This window comes from Narcine bancroftii, chromosome 4 (genome assembly GCF_036971445.1).
Source record: "Narcine bancroftii isolate sNarBan1 chromosome 4, sNarBan1.hap1, whole genome shotgun sequence".
Taxonomy (NCBI): Eukaryota; Metazoa; Chordata; class Chondrichthyes; order Torpediniformes; family Narcinidae; genus Narcine; species Narcine bancroftii.
Window position 1 is genome coordinate 82074555 of NC_091472.1, and position 19371 is coordinate 82093925.

Genomic DNA, 19371 nt, shown 5'->3' on the forward strand with positions numbered 1-19371 from the left:
TGAGAAATACAATAAACATGAGGTTACGCATTGTACAATATAATTGATTACACAGGCCCCAAAAGTTAAATAAATGGGACCCAACAGTATCAGATAGATGTTTTCGCTGTAAGAAGGAAACGGGAACAACAGCACATGCAATTTGGGCATGTGAGAAACTGGAAAAGTTCTGGGAAGATCTAAATCAGGTATTAAATAAAATCACAAAAAGTAACATACCAAAAATCCAGAGATCTTTCATCTAAGTAATATAAGTAAAGAATTTGGCCTCAAACTGGATGAAGCACAAAAAAGATTTATTATGATAGCCTTAGCTGTTGCAAAAAAATGTATAATGTCAACCTGGAAATCAGAAGAGAGCCCGAGAGTACAGCAATGGTACATAGAAATGAATAAATGTATTCCACTGGAAAAAATAACATATTATTAAAAAAACTAAAGTCACATTATTTAAACAAATTTGGGAACCGTACATGGAACACAACAGAGAGGGCCTACTGAGGACCTCCACCCCCTAAAATGATAGAATGAGAAGAAGACGAAATGAACTGACCCAGTGTGTAAAAGTAGATGATATAATTTTCTTATTTATTTTCATTGTGTGATAACGTTGTTTAATGGGTTTATTGTAAAGTATATGTTGAATGTTTAGTGGATAGGGAGGGGGGTGGGAAGGAGGGAGGGAAGGGAGGGGGGAAATTGGAGAAAATGACACTGTGTCTATTCAAGAGCTAAATGTTTGTCGAATTTTGGTTAATATGGTTCATAGTGTGAAAAATAAAAATAAAAAAAAAACATTGTGGGTTGAGTTATGAAATGGTAAGGGTAAAAGGATAGTTGGCATTTATATACAGACCTCTAAACAATAGTCGGAATGTGGACAACAGATTGCAATAGCAAATAGTAAAGGTGTGTTAGAAGGGTAATGTTATTGTACTCATGGGGGATTTTAAAATGCAATTAGTTTGGCAAAATCAGGTTGGGACTGGATCTCAAGAGTGAGAATTTGTAGAATGCCTACATTATGGTTTTTTTGAACAGATTGTAATTGAGCTTACTGGGGGAATCGGTTGTACTGGATTGAGTGTTGTGTAATGCAGTAGAAGAGATAGAGAACTGAGGGTAAAGGAACCATTAAGTGCTAGTGATCTCAATATAATTGAGTTCAATTTGAGATGTAACAAGTAGAAACTAGCAGATGTGTCAGTACTTCAGTGAAATAAAGGAAATTACAGTGGCATGAGAGAGGAACTGGCTAAAATAGATAGCAAGGGTGCACTTGTAGGGAAGACAGCAGAGCAGCAATGGATGGAGTTCCATTAAAAAGTGAGAAAGGTCAAGATAAATATGTACCAAAAAGAGGAAACATTCAAATGGAAAAATGTCACAAAAGTGGCTGACAAGAGAAGTTAAAGCTCACATAAAAACAAAAGTGAGGGAATACAAGGAAGCAAAAATTAACTGGCAAATAGAAGATAGAGAAGTGTTTAAAAACTTGCAAAAGGCAACTAAAAAAATCATAAACAAGGAAAAGATGAAGATTGAAAGAAGGCTACAAATAATATCAGAGGATACATAAAGATTCTTCAAGTCTATAAAGAGTAAAAGAAAAGTGAGAGTAGATATCTTTGACTTGGCTTCGCGGACGAAGATTTATGGAGGGGTGATGTCCACGTGAGCTGCAGGCTCGTTTGTGGCTGACAAGTCCGATGTGGGACAGACAGACATGGTTGCAGCGGTTCCAAGGGAAAATTGGTTGGTTGGGGTTGGGTGTTGGGTTTTTCCTCCTTTTGTCTTTTGTCAGTGAGGTGGGCTCTGCGGTCTTCTTCAAAGGAGGTTGCTGCCCGCCAAACTGTGAGGCGCCAAGATACACAGTTTGAGGCGATATCAGCCCACTGGCGGTGGTCAATGTGGCGGGCACCAAGAGATTTCTTTAGGCAGTCCTTGTACCTCTTCTTTGGTGCACCTCTGTCTCGGTGGCCAGTGGAGAGCTCGCCATATAACACGATCTTGGGAAGGCGATGGTCCTCCATTCTGGAGATGTGACCTACCCAGCGCAGTTGGATCTTCAGCAGCGTGGATTCGATGCTGTCGGCCTCTGCCATCTCAAGTACTTTGATGTTGGAGATGAAGTCGCTCCAATGAATGTTGAGGATGGAGCGGAGACAACGCTGGTGGAAGCGTTCTAGGAGCCGTAGGTGATGCCGGTAGAGGACCCATGATTCGGAGCCAAACAGGAGTGTGGGTATGACAACGGCTCTGTATATGCTAATCTTTGTGAGGTTTTTCAGTTGGTTGTTTTTTTCAGACTCTTTTGTATAGACTTCCAAAGGCGCTATTTGCCTTGGCGAGTCTGTTGTCTACCTTGTTGTTGTTCCTTGCATCCGATGAAATGGTGCAGCCGAGATAGGTAAACTGGTTGACCATTTTGAGTTTTGTGTGCCCGATGGAGATGCGGGGGGAGGGGGGGGCTGGCAGTCATGGTGGGGAGCTGGCTGATGGAGGACCTTAGTTTTCTTCAGGCTGACTTCCAGGCCAAACATTTTGGCAGTTTCCGCAAAACAGGACATCAAGCGCTGAAGAGCTGGCTCTGAATGGGCAACTAAAGCGGCATCGTCTGCAAAGAGTAGTTCATGGACAAGTTGCTCTTGTGTCTTGGTGTGAGCTTGCAGGCACCTCAGATTGAAGAGACTGCCATCCTTGCGGTACCGGATGTAAACAGCGTCTTCATTGTTGAGGTCTTTCATGGCTTGTTTCAGCATCATGCTGAAGAAGATGGTAAAGAGGGTTGGTGCGAGAATGCAGCCTTGCTTTCGCCATTGTTAATGGAGAAGGGTTCAGAGAGCTAGAAAATGGCATGAGAAATAACAATGAGAGAGAAGGAGATGGCAGAGAATAAATGAGAATTTTGCATCAGTCTTCACTATGGAAGACATGAACAGTGTGCTGGATGTCCAAGGGTATTGTTACAAGCCCAAAGGACCCCAAAACCCAGCAGCAATAGACATTTACTAAGACAAGTGGTTTTTAAAACAAAAGATATTTTTAATCAACTTTAAACATGAAAATAGAATCAAACTTTAACTTATCTTATACTTAACTAACCCAAATTAACCCCCTTCTAAGTCTAAGTGCACGTGTATGGAATGTGTGTGTAAATTTAAGAAAAATTCTTTGGTTCACAGTTCAATCTCACTTCCAAGCTTTCTGGATGCAGGCAATTCTTATACTGTGCACAGAATTTAATATGTATAAAGTTCACCAGGCTTTGGTGCTCGAAAGGTAATGTTTACCACTCAGGAAGGTTCTTGTAGGGTTTGCAGAGAGAGATTTGTTGTTCCAGGATTTCCACAACTGAGGTACTACCATTAGTCACCTCAATGTCTCGCTGATTAAACTTGCCCCATCAGGGTTTTCCAGATGGTAACTTTTTTCTTCAAGCTACCACAGAGTTCCTTTCTATTCCACTTATTCCAAGAGAAACATCAGAAAGATAGCACTTCCAGCCATCCACTACTCTGGAACTTTCTGTTTCCAATCAGCTCTTCCTGACTTGTTTCGGCCGTTTTCAATGTCACACACACACAAGCTGAGAGGGCTTTTCTTCTCTCCCTCTCTCTCTCTCCAACTGAGATTGCCAGAAAGCCAATGTAACTCTCTCACTTGCAAAATACCCACCTTCTTCAGTAAACAACAGTTCTTCTCCTTTTGGTCAAGAAGTTGCCTTAAGTAAATAAAACCCAGGAGTGACCTTTCTGTGCACTCTGTCAAAATCCTTGAAAAGAGCTTCCAACAGCCAGAGTGTCTCCAGTCCATTCATTTCAGGACATCATTTCAATTAATACGTACTTGTGAAATGTGCTTAGCATTCTCCATTCTTTCTGCAATGTTACTGAATATGAATTCTTCAGTCTTTCAAATAAGATCTGTTTTAAAATGTGTGCATGTATGTAAGTTTATTCTAAATCTTACCAAAATTCCTCCCAATATTTATCCATTACAGTATCAGAGAATAGAAGGGAGTGCAGTTACTATTTCAAAGAAAAGGTGCTCAGAAAGATGAATGGTCTAAGGATGGATATGTCTTCTGAACCAGATGATTGCACCCTTGGGTCATGAAAGAGGTAGCGGTAGAGAATGAAAAGGCATTGATAATGATCTTTCAGGAATCAATAGATTCTGGCATGGTCCTGGAGGACTGGAAAATTGCAATTGTCACCCCACTATTCAAAAAAAAAAGAGAGGCAGCAGAAAGGAAATTATAGACCGGTTAGCCTGACATCAGTGGTTGGAGAGATGTTGGAGTTGATTGTCAAGGATGAAGCTCTGGAGTACTTGGAGGCACATGATAAGACAGGCGAAAATAAGGGAAAATCTTACTTCACAAACTTATTGGATGTAGAGCTCGTCGAAAGAATCAAAGACTTGTTGATCCAAACCAAGGCTTTTATTAGCAAAAGACAGGAGCTCTTCACAGGTGGCCGACCAGTCCGGAATGATCTGACCTGGCTAGGGACACAACCCTTTAAGGCCCAGACAGTAGGCGTGGCTTAGCTCTCAGCCAATCGCTGTAAGCACAATCTAGATACTGTAACTATATACACTATATACATTGGTGATAGATCTGTACTATCACAGTGGAATTCTTTAAAGAAGTGACAAGTAGGCTAGATAAAGGAGATGAAATGTATGTTGTGCATTTGGAATTTCAGAAGGTTTTGCCAAGTTGCTGCACATGAAGCTACTTAAAAAGATAGAAGCCCATAGTATAGCAGGAAACATACTAGCATGGGTCGAGCATTGGCTGATTGGCAGGAAGCAGAGAGTTGGTATACAGGGATCATATTCTGGTTGGGTGTCAGTTGCTGGTCGTGTTCCACAGAGGTCAGTGTTAAAGCTGCTTCTTTTTATGTTGTATGTTAATGTTAATGGTTTAGATGAACGGCTTTGTGGCAAAATTTTCATAGGATATGAAGGCAGGTGGAGGAGCAGGTAGTGTTGAGGAAGCAGGAGACTGCGGAAGGACTCGGACAGATTAAGAGAATGGGCAGAGAAGTGGCAAATGAAATATAATGTCAGAAAGTGTATGGTCATGCACTTGGGTAAAAGAAATAAATGGGCAGAATAGTTTGTAAATGGGGAGAAAATGGAAAATTCCCAGATGCAAATGGACCTGGGAGTCCTCGTGCAGGATACCCTGAAGGTAAAGTTGCAGGTTGAGACAGTGGTGAAGAAGGCAAATTCAATGCTGGGATTCATTTCAAGAGGACTAAAATATAAGAACAGGGATGTGATGTTGAGGCTCTATAAGGCACTGATGAGACATCACTTGGAGTACTGTGAGCAGTTTTGGGCTCTTCATTTAAGAAAGGATGTGCTGATGTTGGGGTTCACACAGGGTTCACAAGGATGATTCTGGGAATGCAAGGGTTATCATATGAGGAACATTTGACAACTCTTGCTTGGCCAGTTCTTATTGGAATTTAGGAGAATGAGGTGGGATCTCATTAAAGCATATGAAATGTTGAAAGGAATGGACAGAGTAGATGTTGAATGGTTGTTTTCCATGGTGAGAGAGTTTAGGACAAAAGGGCACAATTTCAGGATTGAAGGGCATTGTCTTAGTACAGAGATATGGAGGAATTACTTTAGCAGTAGGGTAGTGAATCTATGGAATTTGTTGTCACAGTCAGTTGTGGAGGCCATGTCATTAAATGCATTTAAGGCAGAGATTGAGAGGTTCATGATTAGCTAGGGCATCGAAGGTTATAAGGTGAAGGCCAGGCAGTGGGCCTCAGTGGGAAAATAGATCAGCTCATGATTGTATGGTAGAGCAGATTGAATGGACTGAATGGCCTTTTTCTGCTCTTATGTCTTATGGCCTTAATGACTTTTGGCCTTATGGCCTTAATTGGATGGAAAGCAAAGAGATTAAATAATACAATACAGTTGAACAAATCATGGTAATTCTAAATGTTAAATGGCTCAATGTTCACTTCTGGGAATACATAATTCAAAAATGTTAAAGCTTATGTAGAAATTTAATCAGTCCTTTGATATGGTGGGATGTTCTCAGACTCTGTAACAACTCAGGAGGATGCCACTTGGTCTATTAAACCAGGTCCCAGAGTATTTCCTCCAATCCCATTTAACCTTTTATTTCTCTGTAACCTATTCTCTCTTGGCTCTTGGTTCTCCAGCCATTCATCTATGCTGGCGATAATTTACAGCAGCCAGTTAATTTATCAATCAGCATTACTTTGAGATGAGCAGGAAGCCAAGGGAACCTGCAGAAAACTCATAATGTCAGAGAGAGATTGTGCAAACGTTGCACAGGTGCCCAGGAGGACAGAATTGAACTTGGGTGACTGGAGCTCTGGCAGCTGCACCACCGTGCCAAGCCTTCATACAGGCTAACAGGTCGCACTTATCAGGGACGCTTAAACAAATAAAAGGTTGTTATTTGTTGAAGAGAGAACACTCCAAGAAGAGTTTACAGAATAAATAAATTAGATGGGCTGGATATGCAGAGAAAAATTCCACATTTGAAAATTCAGAAGTAGGAGCAAATAGATACTAGGCAATTACTAATTAATCCAAAACTGAATTAAGTAGAAATTCCTTTATTTGGGGAAAGGATAGAACTTACTAAATGGTTTAGATTCTTTCGGTAGCAGACCAGACAAGTACATGACAGAAAAGCAAATACAAATATAGGTTGAAGGCTGAGGTGAAGGAGATGGAATTGAACGAGGCTCTTGGAGCATCAATTGGTTTGAATGTGAGTTTCTCTGTAGCATATTTAATCAATTCTAAATAGGACTGATGATACCAGAGCTTCAACCTTCCAGATAAAAATAAGATTCATTTTTATCACATACAGCATTTTATCAATATTTTCAGGATTATTTCATTATTCATAGTATTTTAAGATGTTTCTGTGAGATTTTACATTTGAGGAAGTTAATGAGACTGTTGTTGGGTCTCCATGTTCTCTTGAGTAGGAAACATATTGTATATACTTGTGTAAAAGTCAACCCCTATTTTTGGCCAAAAAATCTTAAATTTTCCATATATCTCATGTAAAAGTAGACTCTAGTCTCTCACCTAGGTCCCAGCCAACTGCCCAATGCAACTCTCAACATGTCAGTCCTGAACTCTTACCCATAGGCCAATACCTCAGTTGCAAATTCACTCCTCAGCCCAGCCAACTGCAGACCGGAGCTACTGAGGCCCTCGTTGTGGATTTCCCACCCATTCCCAGCCGCCATCAGGTCAGAGCTCCCGACGTTTCCTATGATGCAGATACTTACCGCGGTCCCGGCCTTCCTTGTGCCGGTGTCCACATCGACTCCCTCGCCAGTTCTCACACCAATCTCAGCCCCTGCAAGGCTGCTGGATCCTACAGGCGCAGCCCCTCACCACCACTCCTGAACCTCCCCTATCCCCTCATATCTCTCCCTAATCAACCCCCATTTCCTCCTTTGAGCTCTCCCTTTCTTCCCCCCAACCTTTAGTGTTTTTAATTCAATCACAGTGTCTGCAGACTTTTTGTGTTTTACTCATGATTTTTGTTACTTGATAGGACGTGTATTTCGACTCTGTATTACTTTAATTCATTGTGTTTTTGTTCTTTATTCATTTCAAGATCATTTGGATTTCTGCTAGTGATACAATATTTTTGATTCTAGTGTGAATTTCAATCCCTCCAAAGTAGTATAGTCATCCCCATAAACTTAACATTAAAATAAAGTCTAGAAAATTTGACTTTTACATGAGTACAGTCACTCCTTGATTGCTGTGATGAAGCCATCATGACTTAAGACAGGAATGTGGTTAAAATGAGCAACAGTCACCAAGTGTTTTTAAAGTTTGTGTATGTGTGTTTTAATTTAAAATTTAGGGAACTCATAGACAAACGTAACAATGATGGGCAGATTTTTGCTTTGATGCTGGATTTTTGCAAAGCATTTAATGGGATAGTTTCTCAGCTCCTTACAAAAATGTGAGTGTTTTTGAAAAGGAAATGTGATTGCATGTACTGAGAAACATTAAGTGTTACAGAAGTGTGTGGCAAGAATGAATAAATGCACCATGACTTAATGCAACATGGGTGATATCTTGCTTTCTGGGTGTTTTTCAGGATATATTGGTAATAAAATTAAAATGTGTGTCATTCACTTTACTGTGTGAAAAATAGGCAAACAAAGGTCCACTTTGGGTGCCAAACAAATAAAATTAGGATAATGAACTAAGTTACTGAATGCAATGAAGCTGGTAGATATAAAGATTTATTTTAATTTGTTATTGTATTAAATTTATTCAGGATGACAAACAGCCATTCTCTTCAAGACTCTCTTGGCAGAATCTCCAAACTCAAAATACATAGTTTTTCAACCCTCAAGAACAAATATTTAATACAATTTCAATAACTACAATCATATTGTTTACTTCACTGTTTTGAGTTTGACAAATTGCAGTTATTTTGAATTACATATTTATAGTAGGAGCACTTTTTACCTGACAAAACACCACTGAATGTTCCAACATAAAGTAGTTCACATGGATGGTCAGAAAGCCTCTAAAGACCAAGGGCCCAGACAACAAAGATCAGTAGGCCCTTTTCAAACAGCCATGTCAAATGGGGTTAACCGGGCAATTTGCCTGGTTAGCGACACAGTTACACGGCAGTTCGAAAGGGTCTGATCTGGTCAATCCTGTTGGAATCCAGCCGGGTCCCTAACCTACCACAGACATAGGCAGGGCACCCAGTTAAACTTACCAGGGTTGTGTCCACAGGCGATTTGAAAATAAAAATGACTGACCTGCTTATTCCTGAGATGTCAGTGCTTGAGTGTGTGTGTGTCACTGGACAGCCAGCATCTGAACATCCGGTAGTAATTCAGGTGAGTCCATGACACATCCTTGTGGGGGCAGGATCCCTCATCCCCCTACGATTTAAAAGGTGCTTCCAGCACCTTTGTCCCAGTAATTGCACTTGGGTCCCAGGAGCTGCAGTCTTGAGTACTGACTATGCCAATTATTGATGGACAGAAGCAAATAAGCCAATGGACATAGATGCTGGAGAACTGCAACAATACATAAAAGTGGTGGAGGAACTCAGCCGGTCACGCAGAATCAATGGAAAGCAATGGACAAGGCGCGTTTCAGGCCGGAACCCTTCACTGGGAATGCCTTCTTTGTTTAGGTCAGCTGGAGCTCAGTGGTTTGGGATTTAAGAGTCATTTTCAAATGCTGGAGAACAACATCTAGGTTGTCCCACCAGTACTAGGCGGTCTGAGGTTTTAATCTGAAGGCCATTCTCAGATCAGCAAGCCATCAAACCATTTTGTGCTGAGGAACCACACCAGGGGTGATGACTAAACGCTTGGCCATATTTCGGAGGGAGGATTTGACCAAGAGTCTGCATCCAATATTCACCCTTGGATCAACATCACAAGGCGGACACGTTTTCGGCAAGAGTGACTGCACGCCCCCCAAAACCCACTTTGAGTGGCTGAACAAAGAATGCAACAAGTGAAAATGTCAGGCGGTCGAGAGTTCATTGCCAGTTTCTGGCAGAAGGCAGACATTCAAGCTTAACCCCCCACCCCGTTATCTCCAGCTCTCCAGCTGTGGAGAGACGTTCCGCAACGCTTCCTGATCTCCGCCAGCTGATGCACAGGGTGCACTTTATCGGGCAGACGGGGTTGGAACTGCAGCGGCTTTGCGAAGGGAAACGCCTTCTGTTCTGAGCGTCACGATCCAATGTGAAAGCGACGGCAGCCCAGGTCCAGCCTGAAGTCCGTGGTGCAGCCGCCCAGCATGGAGGCGAAAATCATCCGAGAGGGCTATCTTGTCAAGAAGGTAGGCTTTCAGAGGACTGAGCCCAGGGTGGGTGAAGCTCACCAGTTTTTGTGGGGGGGGGGGGGGTCACTGGCGAACAACTGAGACACGAGGGACAATAGTTGCAGGAATCGGGACCCCCCCCCCCCCCCCCAAAGAAGGCTGATCGGAGGAACTCAGGCAGCATCCTTGGGGTGCAGATGTTTGGGGGCATCCCACCCAGTTCTCTTCCCCAGTCTACACTTCATTGCAGGTTCTCGAATCTGTGCTGTTGCGTTCACCCAGTAGTTTGTTTTTGGCCGAAGTTTAACATTTGGAAGTAATATGATGTTTTGACGGGACCAAAATGGTCACATTTTTGCGAGTGAAAAGTTTGGGATCCTTGGGCTTCAGTGGTTTTCAAGCGTTTTCTTTCCACTCACAGACCACTTTAAGTAACCTCAGACAGGTGGGACAACCTGGATGTTCTCAAGCATTTGAAAATGACTCTTAAATCCCAAACCACTGAGCTCCAGAGGTCGTAGAACTTCTGTGATTAGCAAGGGATTATTTAAAGTGGAATGTGAGTGAAAAGAAAAAGTTTGAAAACCACTGTTAATTGTATCTAATTGACTCGTTATGTGCACAGTTTCCTAACTCCAAAGGAAATGGGCCATTGACAATTTTTCTCTGTTAAGGGCCCAGAGGACCCCAAAACTCAAGAAATTCACCAAGATAAATCGTTTCTTAAACATAAGTCATTTTTAATTATCTTTAAACATAAAACAGGATCCAACTTTAACTTATTACTATTAACTCAACCTAACTTAACCCCTTTCTAATTCTAAGCACATGGTGTATAAGTTCAGAAAACTTCTTTGATTCACAGTCCAATCTCACTTCTCAATCCTCCAAGCTTACCAGTGTCAGGCAATTCTTAGACTGTGCACAGAATTGAACATTTATGAATTTTCGCCAAGCTCTAGTGTTTAAAAGTAATTGGTTACTGCTCAGGAAGGTTCTTGTCAGTTTCAGAGAGAGATTCATTGCTTGTTGGACACACAAACTGATTCCCACCGATCAGCCACTTCAGTGGCTTGCCGAAGAAACTTGCCCCATCAGGGTTTTCTAAATGATAACCTCTTCTTCAGCAGGTCACCATAGAGTTCCTTTTTGTTTCCCTTATTTCAGATGAAACACTCTAGCTAGCCATTTTCTCTTGTATAGACCACATGGATTGTTTCAACCAGCTGAACTCAGAACCCACAACCTGTCTTCAAAATGGGGTTTCAAGAAGCTGCCAGCTTGCCATGCCGCAGAAACCAGTGTGTGCTCTTTCTCTCCCTTAGAGAAAGCCTGTTTGGTGTCCTCTCTCTCTCTCTCTCTCTCTCTCTCTGCTTGTCCCTCTTAGAACAGCAAACTGCATTCAGATAGATTGCAGCAACGGACCCAATCTTCTGAAATGTGGGGATTTCAGAAATTGAAAACAATTTACTTGCATTTCTGTCACCTCTCACTTTTAAAAGCTCGTTCCACCCCTTTCTCTAGCAACAGGGGAAATGAGCGTTCAAGCAAGAAAAGAGGAACTGCAATTTTGCAATTCTCATAAATGTGTGCATAAGATTCTCTGCAGTAACGGCTGGGGAATTGAAATGTCTACATGCTTGGAGTGCATCAACCTGTTAGAATTTGTTTGACACCTGGCAGTTTGTATGCATTCGGGTCCTGTTCAACTTGAACTTTTGAAACAGAATGCTACTCCAGTTTACATGTATTTATTCATAGTCAAGTGGTGCAACACGAAAACCCCCTTTACATGAGGCCACCTTGCAGGCACCACCCGTTCCAGAATTCACCATAACTGTCAGCTGTCACTCTGTGAACAAAGTAAATTCAAGTCAAAACCCAATCAAACGATTTGAACACAATTGAAACTAGTGGTTTTCAAACTTTTTCTTTCCACTCACATAAAATCAACAATTCTTTGTCATAATTTCTTGATCTGTCTCAAGAGTTCACCAGCATGGAACAGGCCCTTCAGCCCAACTCATCTATGCTGACCTAGATGACATTTTGGGCCGGTCCTATTTGTCTGCATTTGGTCCAGATCCTTTGTCCTTCCTATCCCTACATCTGTCCAAATGTATTTTGAATGTCAGAATTGCACCCACTTCTGTAGTTTCCTCTGCTTAAAAAAGTTACCCCTCAATTTCCCGTTTAAGCTCTTCCCTCTCATCTTAAGCCTGTACCCTATAGTTTTAGAATCATATCTACCCTGGGAAAAAGACTGTGAGGATTCCATTTATCCATAACCTCCATAATTTTATAAACCTCGATAAGGTCACGACTCAGCCTCCTCCATTCTGGGGAACAAAAACCCTGCCAATCCAACCTCTCCCTATAACTCAAACCCTCAAATCATGGCAACATCTTGGTGGATCTTTTTTTTTCTCATTACTGTGTCAAAAATCGTATAATTTTTAGCAATCAATTCGCCTTGAAACAACTTGACACATGCGCACACATCCCTCAATTTAAAGTATAGTCCATTTTAAAACATCCCATTCTGGAATGAAATGGGCACGGCTCCAAGTTTTTGAGTTAGTTTATTTTCACCTTCATTTTCTTTTGATCAAACATGTTACTTTGGCTAAAGCAGACTGAGAAGCTAGATAAAAACACAAAATGGAAGATAAACAATGGTAAGGCTTGTTTTATGTGGATTTTCCAGGTATTAATTTTGGACTTAATTTAAAAAAAACCCAATTTAATTGAATTAATTAATTTTATTTAGGATTCCAGTGATGCAGGGTGGAAAACTGGTGTTGTGGGGGGGTGGGAGGGGTCAATAAATTTTCAGGCTATTTAATGATGGATATGCTCAATTCTTTCACTGGAAAAGAAATGTGGATGAAAGTTTTTCTGGATCTTGTAGGTCCATTAAATTTGCTTTGAAGTTGTTGTTCAAGAACCACAGGAGTGGGAAATTGTTTAATTGTGCAATAGATAGGATTATTGAAATAATACTCCACAAGAGTAGGTGATTCTTCCCATCATCCCAGTCTTTGAGCAATCCAGTTATTTTAAAAGTAGCTGTATTTTCCCAGCACCTGAATATTCTTTCTTGATATGATAACTTTGGCCAGCGGTTATTTCTAAACTTCCCCCTTTTCTAAAACAAAGAGTACCTGGAGGTTGCTGATGAGCTTTCGATAGTTGTGGAGTGTATTTAAGTTGCACTGCTTCTTTTGTTCACCCCCTCACTAAGTGAAGAAAATAGTCTTCCTTGGAAAACTGGTTGGATGTTCTCACTGATTGTATTGTGTGACTTCCTAAGTGCTGAAAGATCAAGAGAGTGCTTTCTTCCCCTTCGAATCAGCTTCAGGAAAATCCACATCTGCTGCTAGTTGTGAAAGCTGAAATTAATTACAGCATATTGTAAAATGTGTGAAGCAATATAACCAATTTTACTAATTGCAGATTGCAAATCAAACAATGAATCAAAATAACACAAGGAGTCCTCAGTATATACTTAACCTCAACATTTTTGAGATAAACTTCCACTCTGGTAAAGATATAAAATGATTTCCAAACTTCAAATTCTGTTAACAAGTGTCACTTTGACCTTCGCCAATAAAAAAAATTTGGTCAACTTGTATCAATGAGAGCTGGGTTGTTGATGACAATTGGTCTCTTCTACCTTACCCCTCCACCCTCCTAGCTAGCCAATATTGGATACCAGACCTTTATGTGGCCAAAGAGCTAAAATATAATTCAAGATTTTTGGGACTGACTCAGTGGAACATTGTTTTTTTTTAAGCCAAAATTTAATCAGACCCAATTCATTTGATTCCTTTGCATAAATATGGAAATTGATATTTCAGATGCAATGGATGAATCAACAAGAACAGGTCCACATTCCCGACATGCTGACATGACTGTCCATTGTCTCATTCTCTGCCAGACCCAATTGGAGGAACAGCACCTCATACTCCATCTGGGCACCCTCCAAACAGATGGCATTAATATTGACTTGTCCAGTTTCTGTTGGCTCCCCTTCCATCTTTTCCCTTCTCTCCTTTCCTCTAGTTCTGTCTTTCTCTCTCTTCCCTTTTCCCTCTGTCTCCTTTCCCACAGGTCTGCATTCACAGAGCCAATCCCCCCCTCCCCCATCAATTTTCACCTTTCCTCTCTCCTGTCCTCCTATTCAGATCCATTTAACACCATTTGTCTGTTAGTCTGTGCTCCTCATCCTGTCTTTTATTTTTTTCTCATTTCATGTGCCTGACTGCTTTTTGCTCATACCTTGAAGGAGAAACAACAATTATAAATCTTTACCTTCTATGGACACTGTGAGACTTCTGTGTTTCTCCAGCATTTCTGAATGTGTAATGCAGACAGACCTATGTTTGCCTCTTGCTCTACATGAAGATACAAATTCAGAGGGAAATGGGAATAATTAGCTCCATCTTCATGCAGCAAGTGCTGTGCATAATAAACAAGCTGTTACCAGTAATCATGGGGCTTATCTTAAGTGATTCTTTAATATCCATATCCGGCTGACTGAATATAAAGTAGAAAAAATGCAGCTAAGCAAACTGTTGAATCTTAATCCTTTGAAACTAGATAATTGAGATTGTAACTTCCTAACTGACCCTTTTTTGTGGCTATTTGTTCAGAATGCTTGTACATTGTGTTCTGAAACCAAAATTGCATTCAAAGCATGCACAAGTTGTTTTATATACTTTATTTAATATAAAACCACTTAGCAAATGGATCATAATATTTCAAACAATCCAAATACATGTATTATTTTATTTTTAAAAAAGTGAAGAAGTACAAAAGAAAGAAAAACCTCCTATAAATTCCTCACATGCCCATATCCCCAAACCCCTACAAACTAAAAAAAAGAAAAAGAAGAGGTACAAGAAAACCACTAATGGAGTACTTCACTTTCCAATAATTTTAATCATATAAATATTTATAGAGACCTAAAAGAGAAAGGGTATGTTTGAGATTCATTTACATTTAAATACCAACAGTTTGTAAATATGGGCTCCATATTTCACAAATGTATGATATTTATCTCTTAAATTAGAAGTGATTTTCTCAAGTGGAATACAACTCTGAACTTCTACATGCCATCTATCCATTCCTAAAGCAGTATCTGACATCCAAGTTATAGCAAAACATTTTCTAGCTAGTGCCAAAGCAATTTGAACAAATTTTACATGATTCAGGCTCAGTTTTAATTTAGGTTTAATCCCTCTGATATCTCCCAGTAAAAATAACATTGGATCCTGTGGAAATCTTACTCCAGTTATTCATTCTAATAAAATACCAATTTCAAGCCAAAAAGGATTAATTGTGGAACACTGCCAAGTCAAATGCAAAAAAGAACCAACTTCTAGTCCACATCTAAAACATAAATCTGAATAAATATATTTCATATTATGTAACTTTTGTGGTGTTCAATATAACTTATTAATAAAATTATATGAACTAACTGATATCTCACATTTATTGCACTTTTCATACTCTCTCTACATAACTGAATCCATCTATTTGCTTACTTAAATCTACCTCTCATTTATGTCTTGATTTATGAACTCCTTTTCAAGCTGCTTTTTGTAATAATTTATATATCGCTGAAATAAATTTATTTACATCCCTAATTCATAATAATAATTGTACATCTTTCACCGCCGGTAATACTAAATTGTGACCAAAAATTTCACAGAAAAATCTCTTAATTTGATAATAACAAAATTTTGTATTTTCCAATATCTTAAATTTTTCCTTCATTCTACTAAATGTAATAAATTTCCCAGCATCAAAACAATCTTTAATTTTCTTAATATGATAATTTTACCAAATTAAAAAAAAAAATTTCCTTTGAAAATGGAATAAGTCTATTTTAAAATAAAGGTGTTCTTCCAAACATTAAACCTTTTCCTCCAATCTCTTTATCAATTTTATTCCAAAGTTCAATTAAATGTTTCAGCATGGGTGTTTTTAAAAATTTGCTATTGTATTCCATTCATATACATAAAATGTTGTGAATCTGTTTCTCCCATTTTATCAAGTTCTATATTTACCCATGTTGGAACATTATTTAACTCGTACATTATATTGATAAATCTCAACTGTGCTGCTTTATAATATTCATAAAATTGGGGAGCTGTAAACGTCCAAAATCATATTTCCACATCAATTTCTCCAAAGAGACCCTAGCCATTTTCCCTTTCCATAAAAAATTTCTAACACAAATTTCTAACATAATTTATTTTGAGGAATTGCAATTGGAATTGATTGAAATAAATATTGTATTCGAGGAAAAACATTAATCTTAACACAATTTACTCTACCTATCAAAGTAATAGGTAACATATTTCATTTTTCCAAATCTTCTTTAATTTTCTTTAATGAAGATAAATAATTTAATTTAAATAATTTTGTCAAATCTGATTGCACACGAATACATAAATATTTTATTCCAAGACCTAGCCATCTAGATTCAATTACTTCCTTGCATTTCTGATAATCTCTATTAACTAAAGACATAATTTCACTTTTCTCCCAATTAATTTTATATCCTGATATGTCTCTATATTCTTTTATTCTAATTTTAAGTTGTTGTAAAGAATTTAAAGGGTCTGTTAAACAAATCAAAGCTTCATCTGCAAATAAATTTATTTTATATTCTACTTGCTTAACCTTAATACCCACAGTCTTTGAATCTTATTTTATTAATTTGGTTCTATTGCTAAAATAAATAAGGCTGATGACAATGGGCAACCTTGTCTACTTGATCTCATTAATTCAAAAGATGTTGAAATCTGTCCATTTGTTGCAATAGGGTTTTTATACAGCATTTTAACCTACTCTATAAACATTGAACACAATGTACATTTCTCTCAAACTTTAAATAGGAAATCCCATTCTAATCTATCAAATGCCTTTTCAGCATCCAAAGTCACTGCCACACACTGGTCCCCTTCTTTGAACCAAATGTATCAAACTAAGAAGCTTCGCTACATTATCTGCAAATTTCTGACCATTAACAAATCCAATTTATTCCATATGTATTAATTTTGGTAAATATTTTGCCAATCTAATTGCTAATATTTTAGCTAATTCTAAAGCAAGAGGAGAAGCTATATTAATTTTAAAAAAATTACCAGTAAAACATTTTGATACAGGTACACGATCCTTTATCCTGACATCTAAAATCCCGGAAAGTGCCAAAATCTGGCAAGTAGGGACCGGCAGCTGGGGGAGACTGCTGGGTGACTGAGGGACCGGTGGTCGGAGGGGGAGGTGGCCGGGGGCGACTGCCAGGTGGCCAAGGGACCAGCGGCCGGGGGAGACTGCTGAGCGGCTGAGCGACTGGCGGTTGGGGGAGGCGGCAGAGGTACCATGGTCGGGGAGGCTGCCAGGCGACTGGAGGGGGGTGGGGGTGGATACGGCAGTACAATTCGGGTGGGGTTTCCGAAATCCAAAATTCCCCCACGGGTTCCGGAATAAAGATCGTGTACCTGTACACGATCCTGTGAGGAGATATGTTTTGATTAATTGCCAGATTTATTCTGAAATGTGAACATATGAATATTTATGCACCAAATATAGATGATGAAGATTTTATAAAGAATACTCTTTTACTTTTGGCAGAAGCACAGAAAAAGGTTTTAATAGGAGGTCATTTCAATTGTTGTCTCAATCCATTATTGGATAAATCAACTAAAACAGTAATAAGAGCTAAAATGACAAAGACTATATTAAGTTTTATGAAGCAATTAAATTTAGTTGATATTTGGCAAAAGTTGAAGCCAAGAGAAAGAGATTATTCCTTTTATTTTCATAGACATGACTCTTATTAATGAATAGATTTTTTTTATTATCGCAGTTACAAAGGAAGGATTAGTAAAGTTGAGGATAAAGCAAGAATACTTTCTGATCATTTGCCACTTTTATTGATATGTTCAACTTTAGAGAAAAAAAATACCTAAAGATGAAGGTTTAATACTGGATTATTAAAAAGAATAGATTTCTGAGATTGTATAAGAAAGAAAATTCAATTATTTTTAGGAGTCTGCTTTAATTCAATAGATACTAAATGTATTATTTGGGATGTGTTAAAAGTATATATGAAGTCAAGTAATAAGTTACAAGGCTAAAATTAAAAAGGAATATATAAAAGAGACAAATCAATTAGAACAGGATATAGGTAAATTAGAAAAAGATTTACAAAATAATTCTCTGAAGAAAATAAAAAATAATTAATAAATAAAAAAAACTTCAATATAACACTATTCAGACATATAGAACAGAAAAATTAATCCAAGGAACTAAACAGAGATATTATAAATTAGGAATAAGAGCACATAAAATTTTAGCATGGCAAGTGAAAGCAGAACAGACATTTAGGATCATTAATGCAGTTAAAAAAATATTTGAGGACTATTACATATAAACCACAAGAATGATGTATTCATAGAATTTTATTCTGAATTATATCATTTGGAATCAGTATATGATGAAAATATGATTGATAAGTTTTTATCTCAAATTACTTTACCTATATGGAGCAGAAACATTTGAATGTAGTATTTACTGCAAGAGAAATTAGTGAGTTAATGAGTTCAATGCAAAATAACAACTCGCCAGAAGATGGATTTCCTGTAGAATTTTATGAAATTTAACATCTTTAATATCCTCCATTTAAGGTTAAATTATGCAAAGAAGGTACATTCTCTACCAGAATCGTTCTTAATTGCAATTATTACAGTAATTCTGAAAAAAGATAGAGATCCAATGAAACCAGACCAATTTCATTATTAAATGTTATTAGTTGATTGATTTTTTTTGAGAGTCATGAATTTGGTTATGCATCATAAATGACAAATTTATGTAGCCCAACCTTGAGGTGTAGTCCAACAATGTTGCTGTACAGGTGCAAGTGATTTGTCAAATATCTTCTTTCTTCTTTGGCTTGGCTTCGCGGACGAAGATTTATGGAGGGGTAAAAGTCCACGTCAGCTGCAGGCTCGTTTGTGGCTGACAAGTCCGATGCGGGACAGGCAGACACGGTTGCAGCGGCTGCAGGGGAAAATTGGTTGGTTGGGGTTGGGTGTTGGGTTTTTCCTCCTTTGCCTTTTGTCAGTGAGGTGGGCTCTGCGGTCTTCTTCAAAGGAGGTTGCTGCCCGCCAAACTGTGAGGCGCCAAGATGCACGGTTTGAGGCGATATCAGCCCACTGGTGGTGGTCAATGTGGCAGGCACCAAGAGATTTCTTTAGGCAGTCCTTGTACCTCTTCTTTGGTGCACCTCTGTCACGGTGGCCAGTGGAGAGCTCGCCATAATACACGATCTTGGGAAGGCGATGGTCCTCCATTCTGGAGACGTGACCCACCCAGCGCAGCTGGATCTTCAGCAGCGTGGACTCGATGCTGTCGACCTCTGCCATCTCGAGTACTTCGACGTTAGGGATGAAAGCGCTCCAATGGATGTTGAGGATGGAGCAGAGACAACGCTGGTGGAAGCGTTCT

The 19371-nt window shown here is 39.0% G+C and overlaps 1 protein-coding gene across 5 annotated transcripts in view; it reads left to right on the plus strand.

Moving 5' to 3' along the window:
• The first annotated feature begins 9687 nt into the window (after positions 1-9687).
• plek (pleckstrin) overlaps positions 9688-19371 on the plus strand; it is a 44798-nt gene continuing 35114 nt past the window's right edge. For 3 of the 5 annotated variants that reach the window (XM_069931774.1, XM_069931773.1, XM_069931777.1), the window contains exon 1: positions 9688-9867. In XM_069931774.1, coding sequence (XP_069787875.1) covers positions 9826-9867 — 42 coding nt within the window. In that variant the 5' untranslated portion in view covers positions 9688-9825. The remainder of the gene's footprint in view (positions 9868-19371) is intronic. The other 2 variants (XM_069931775.1, XM_069931772.1) reach the window with 1 other exon arrangement.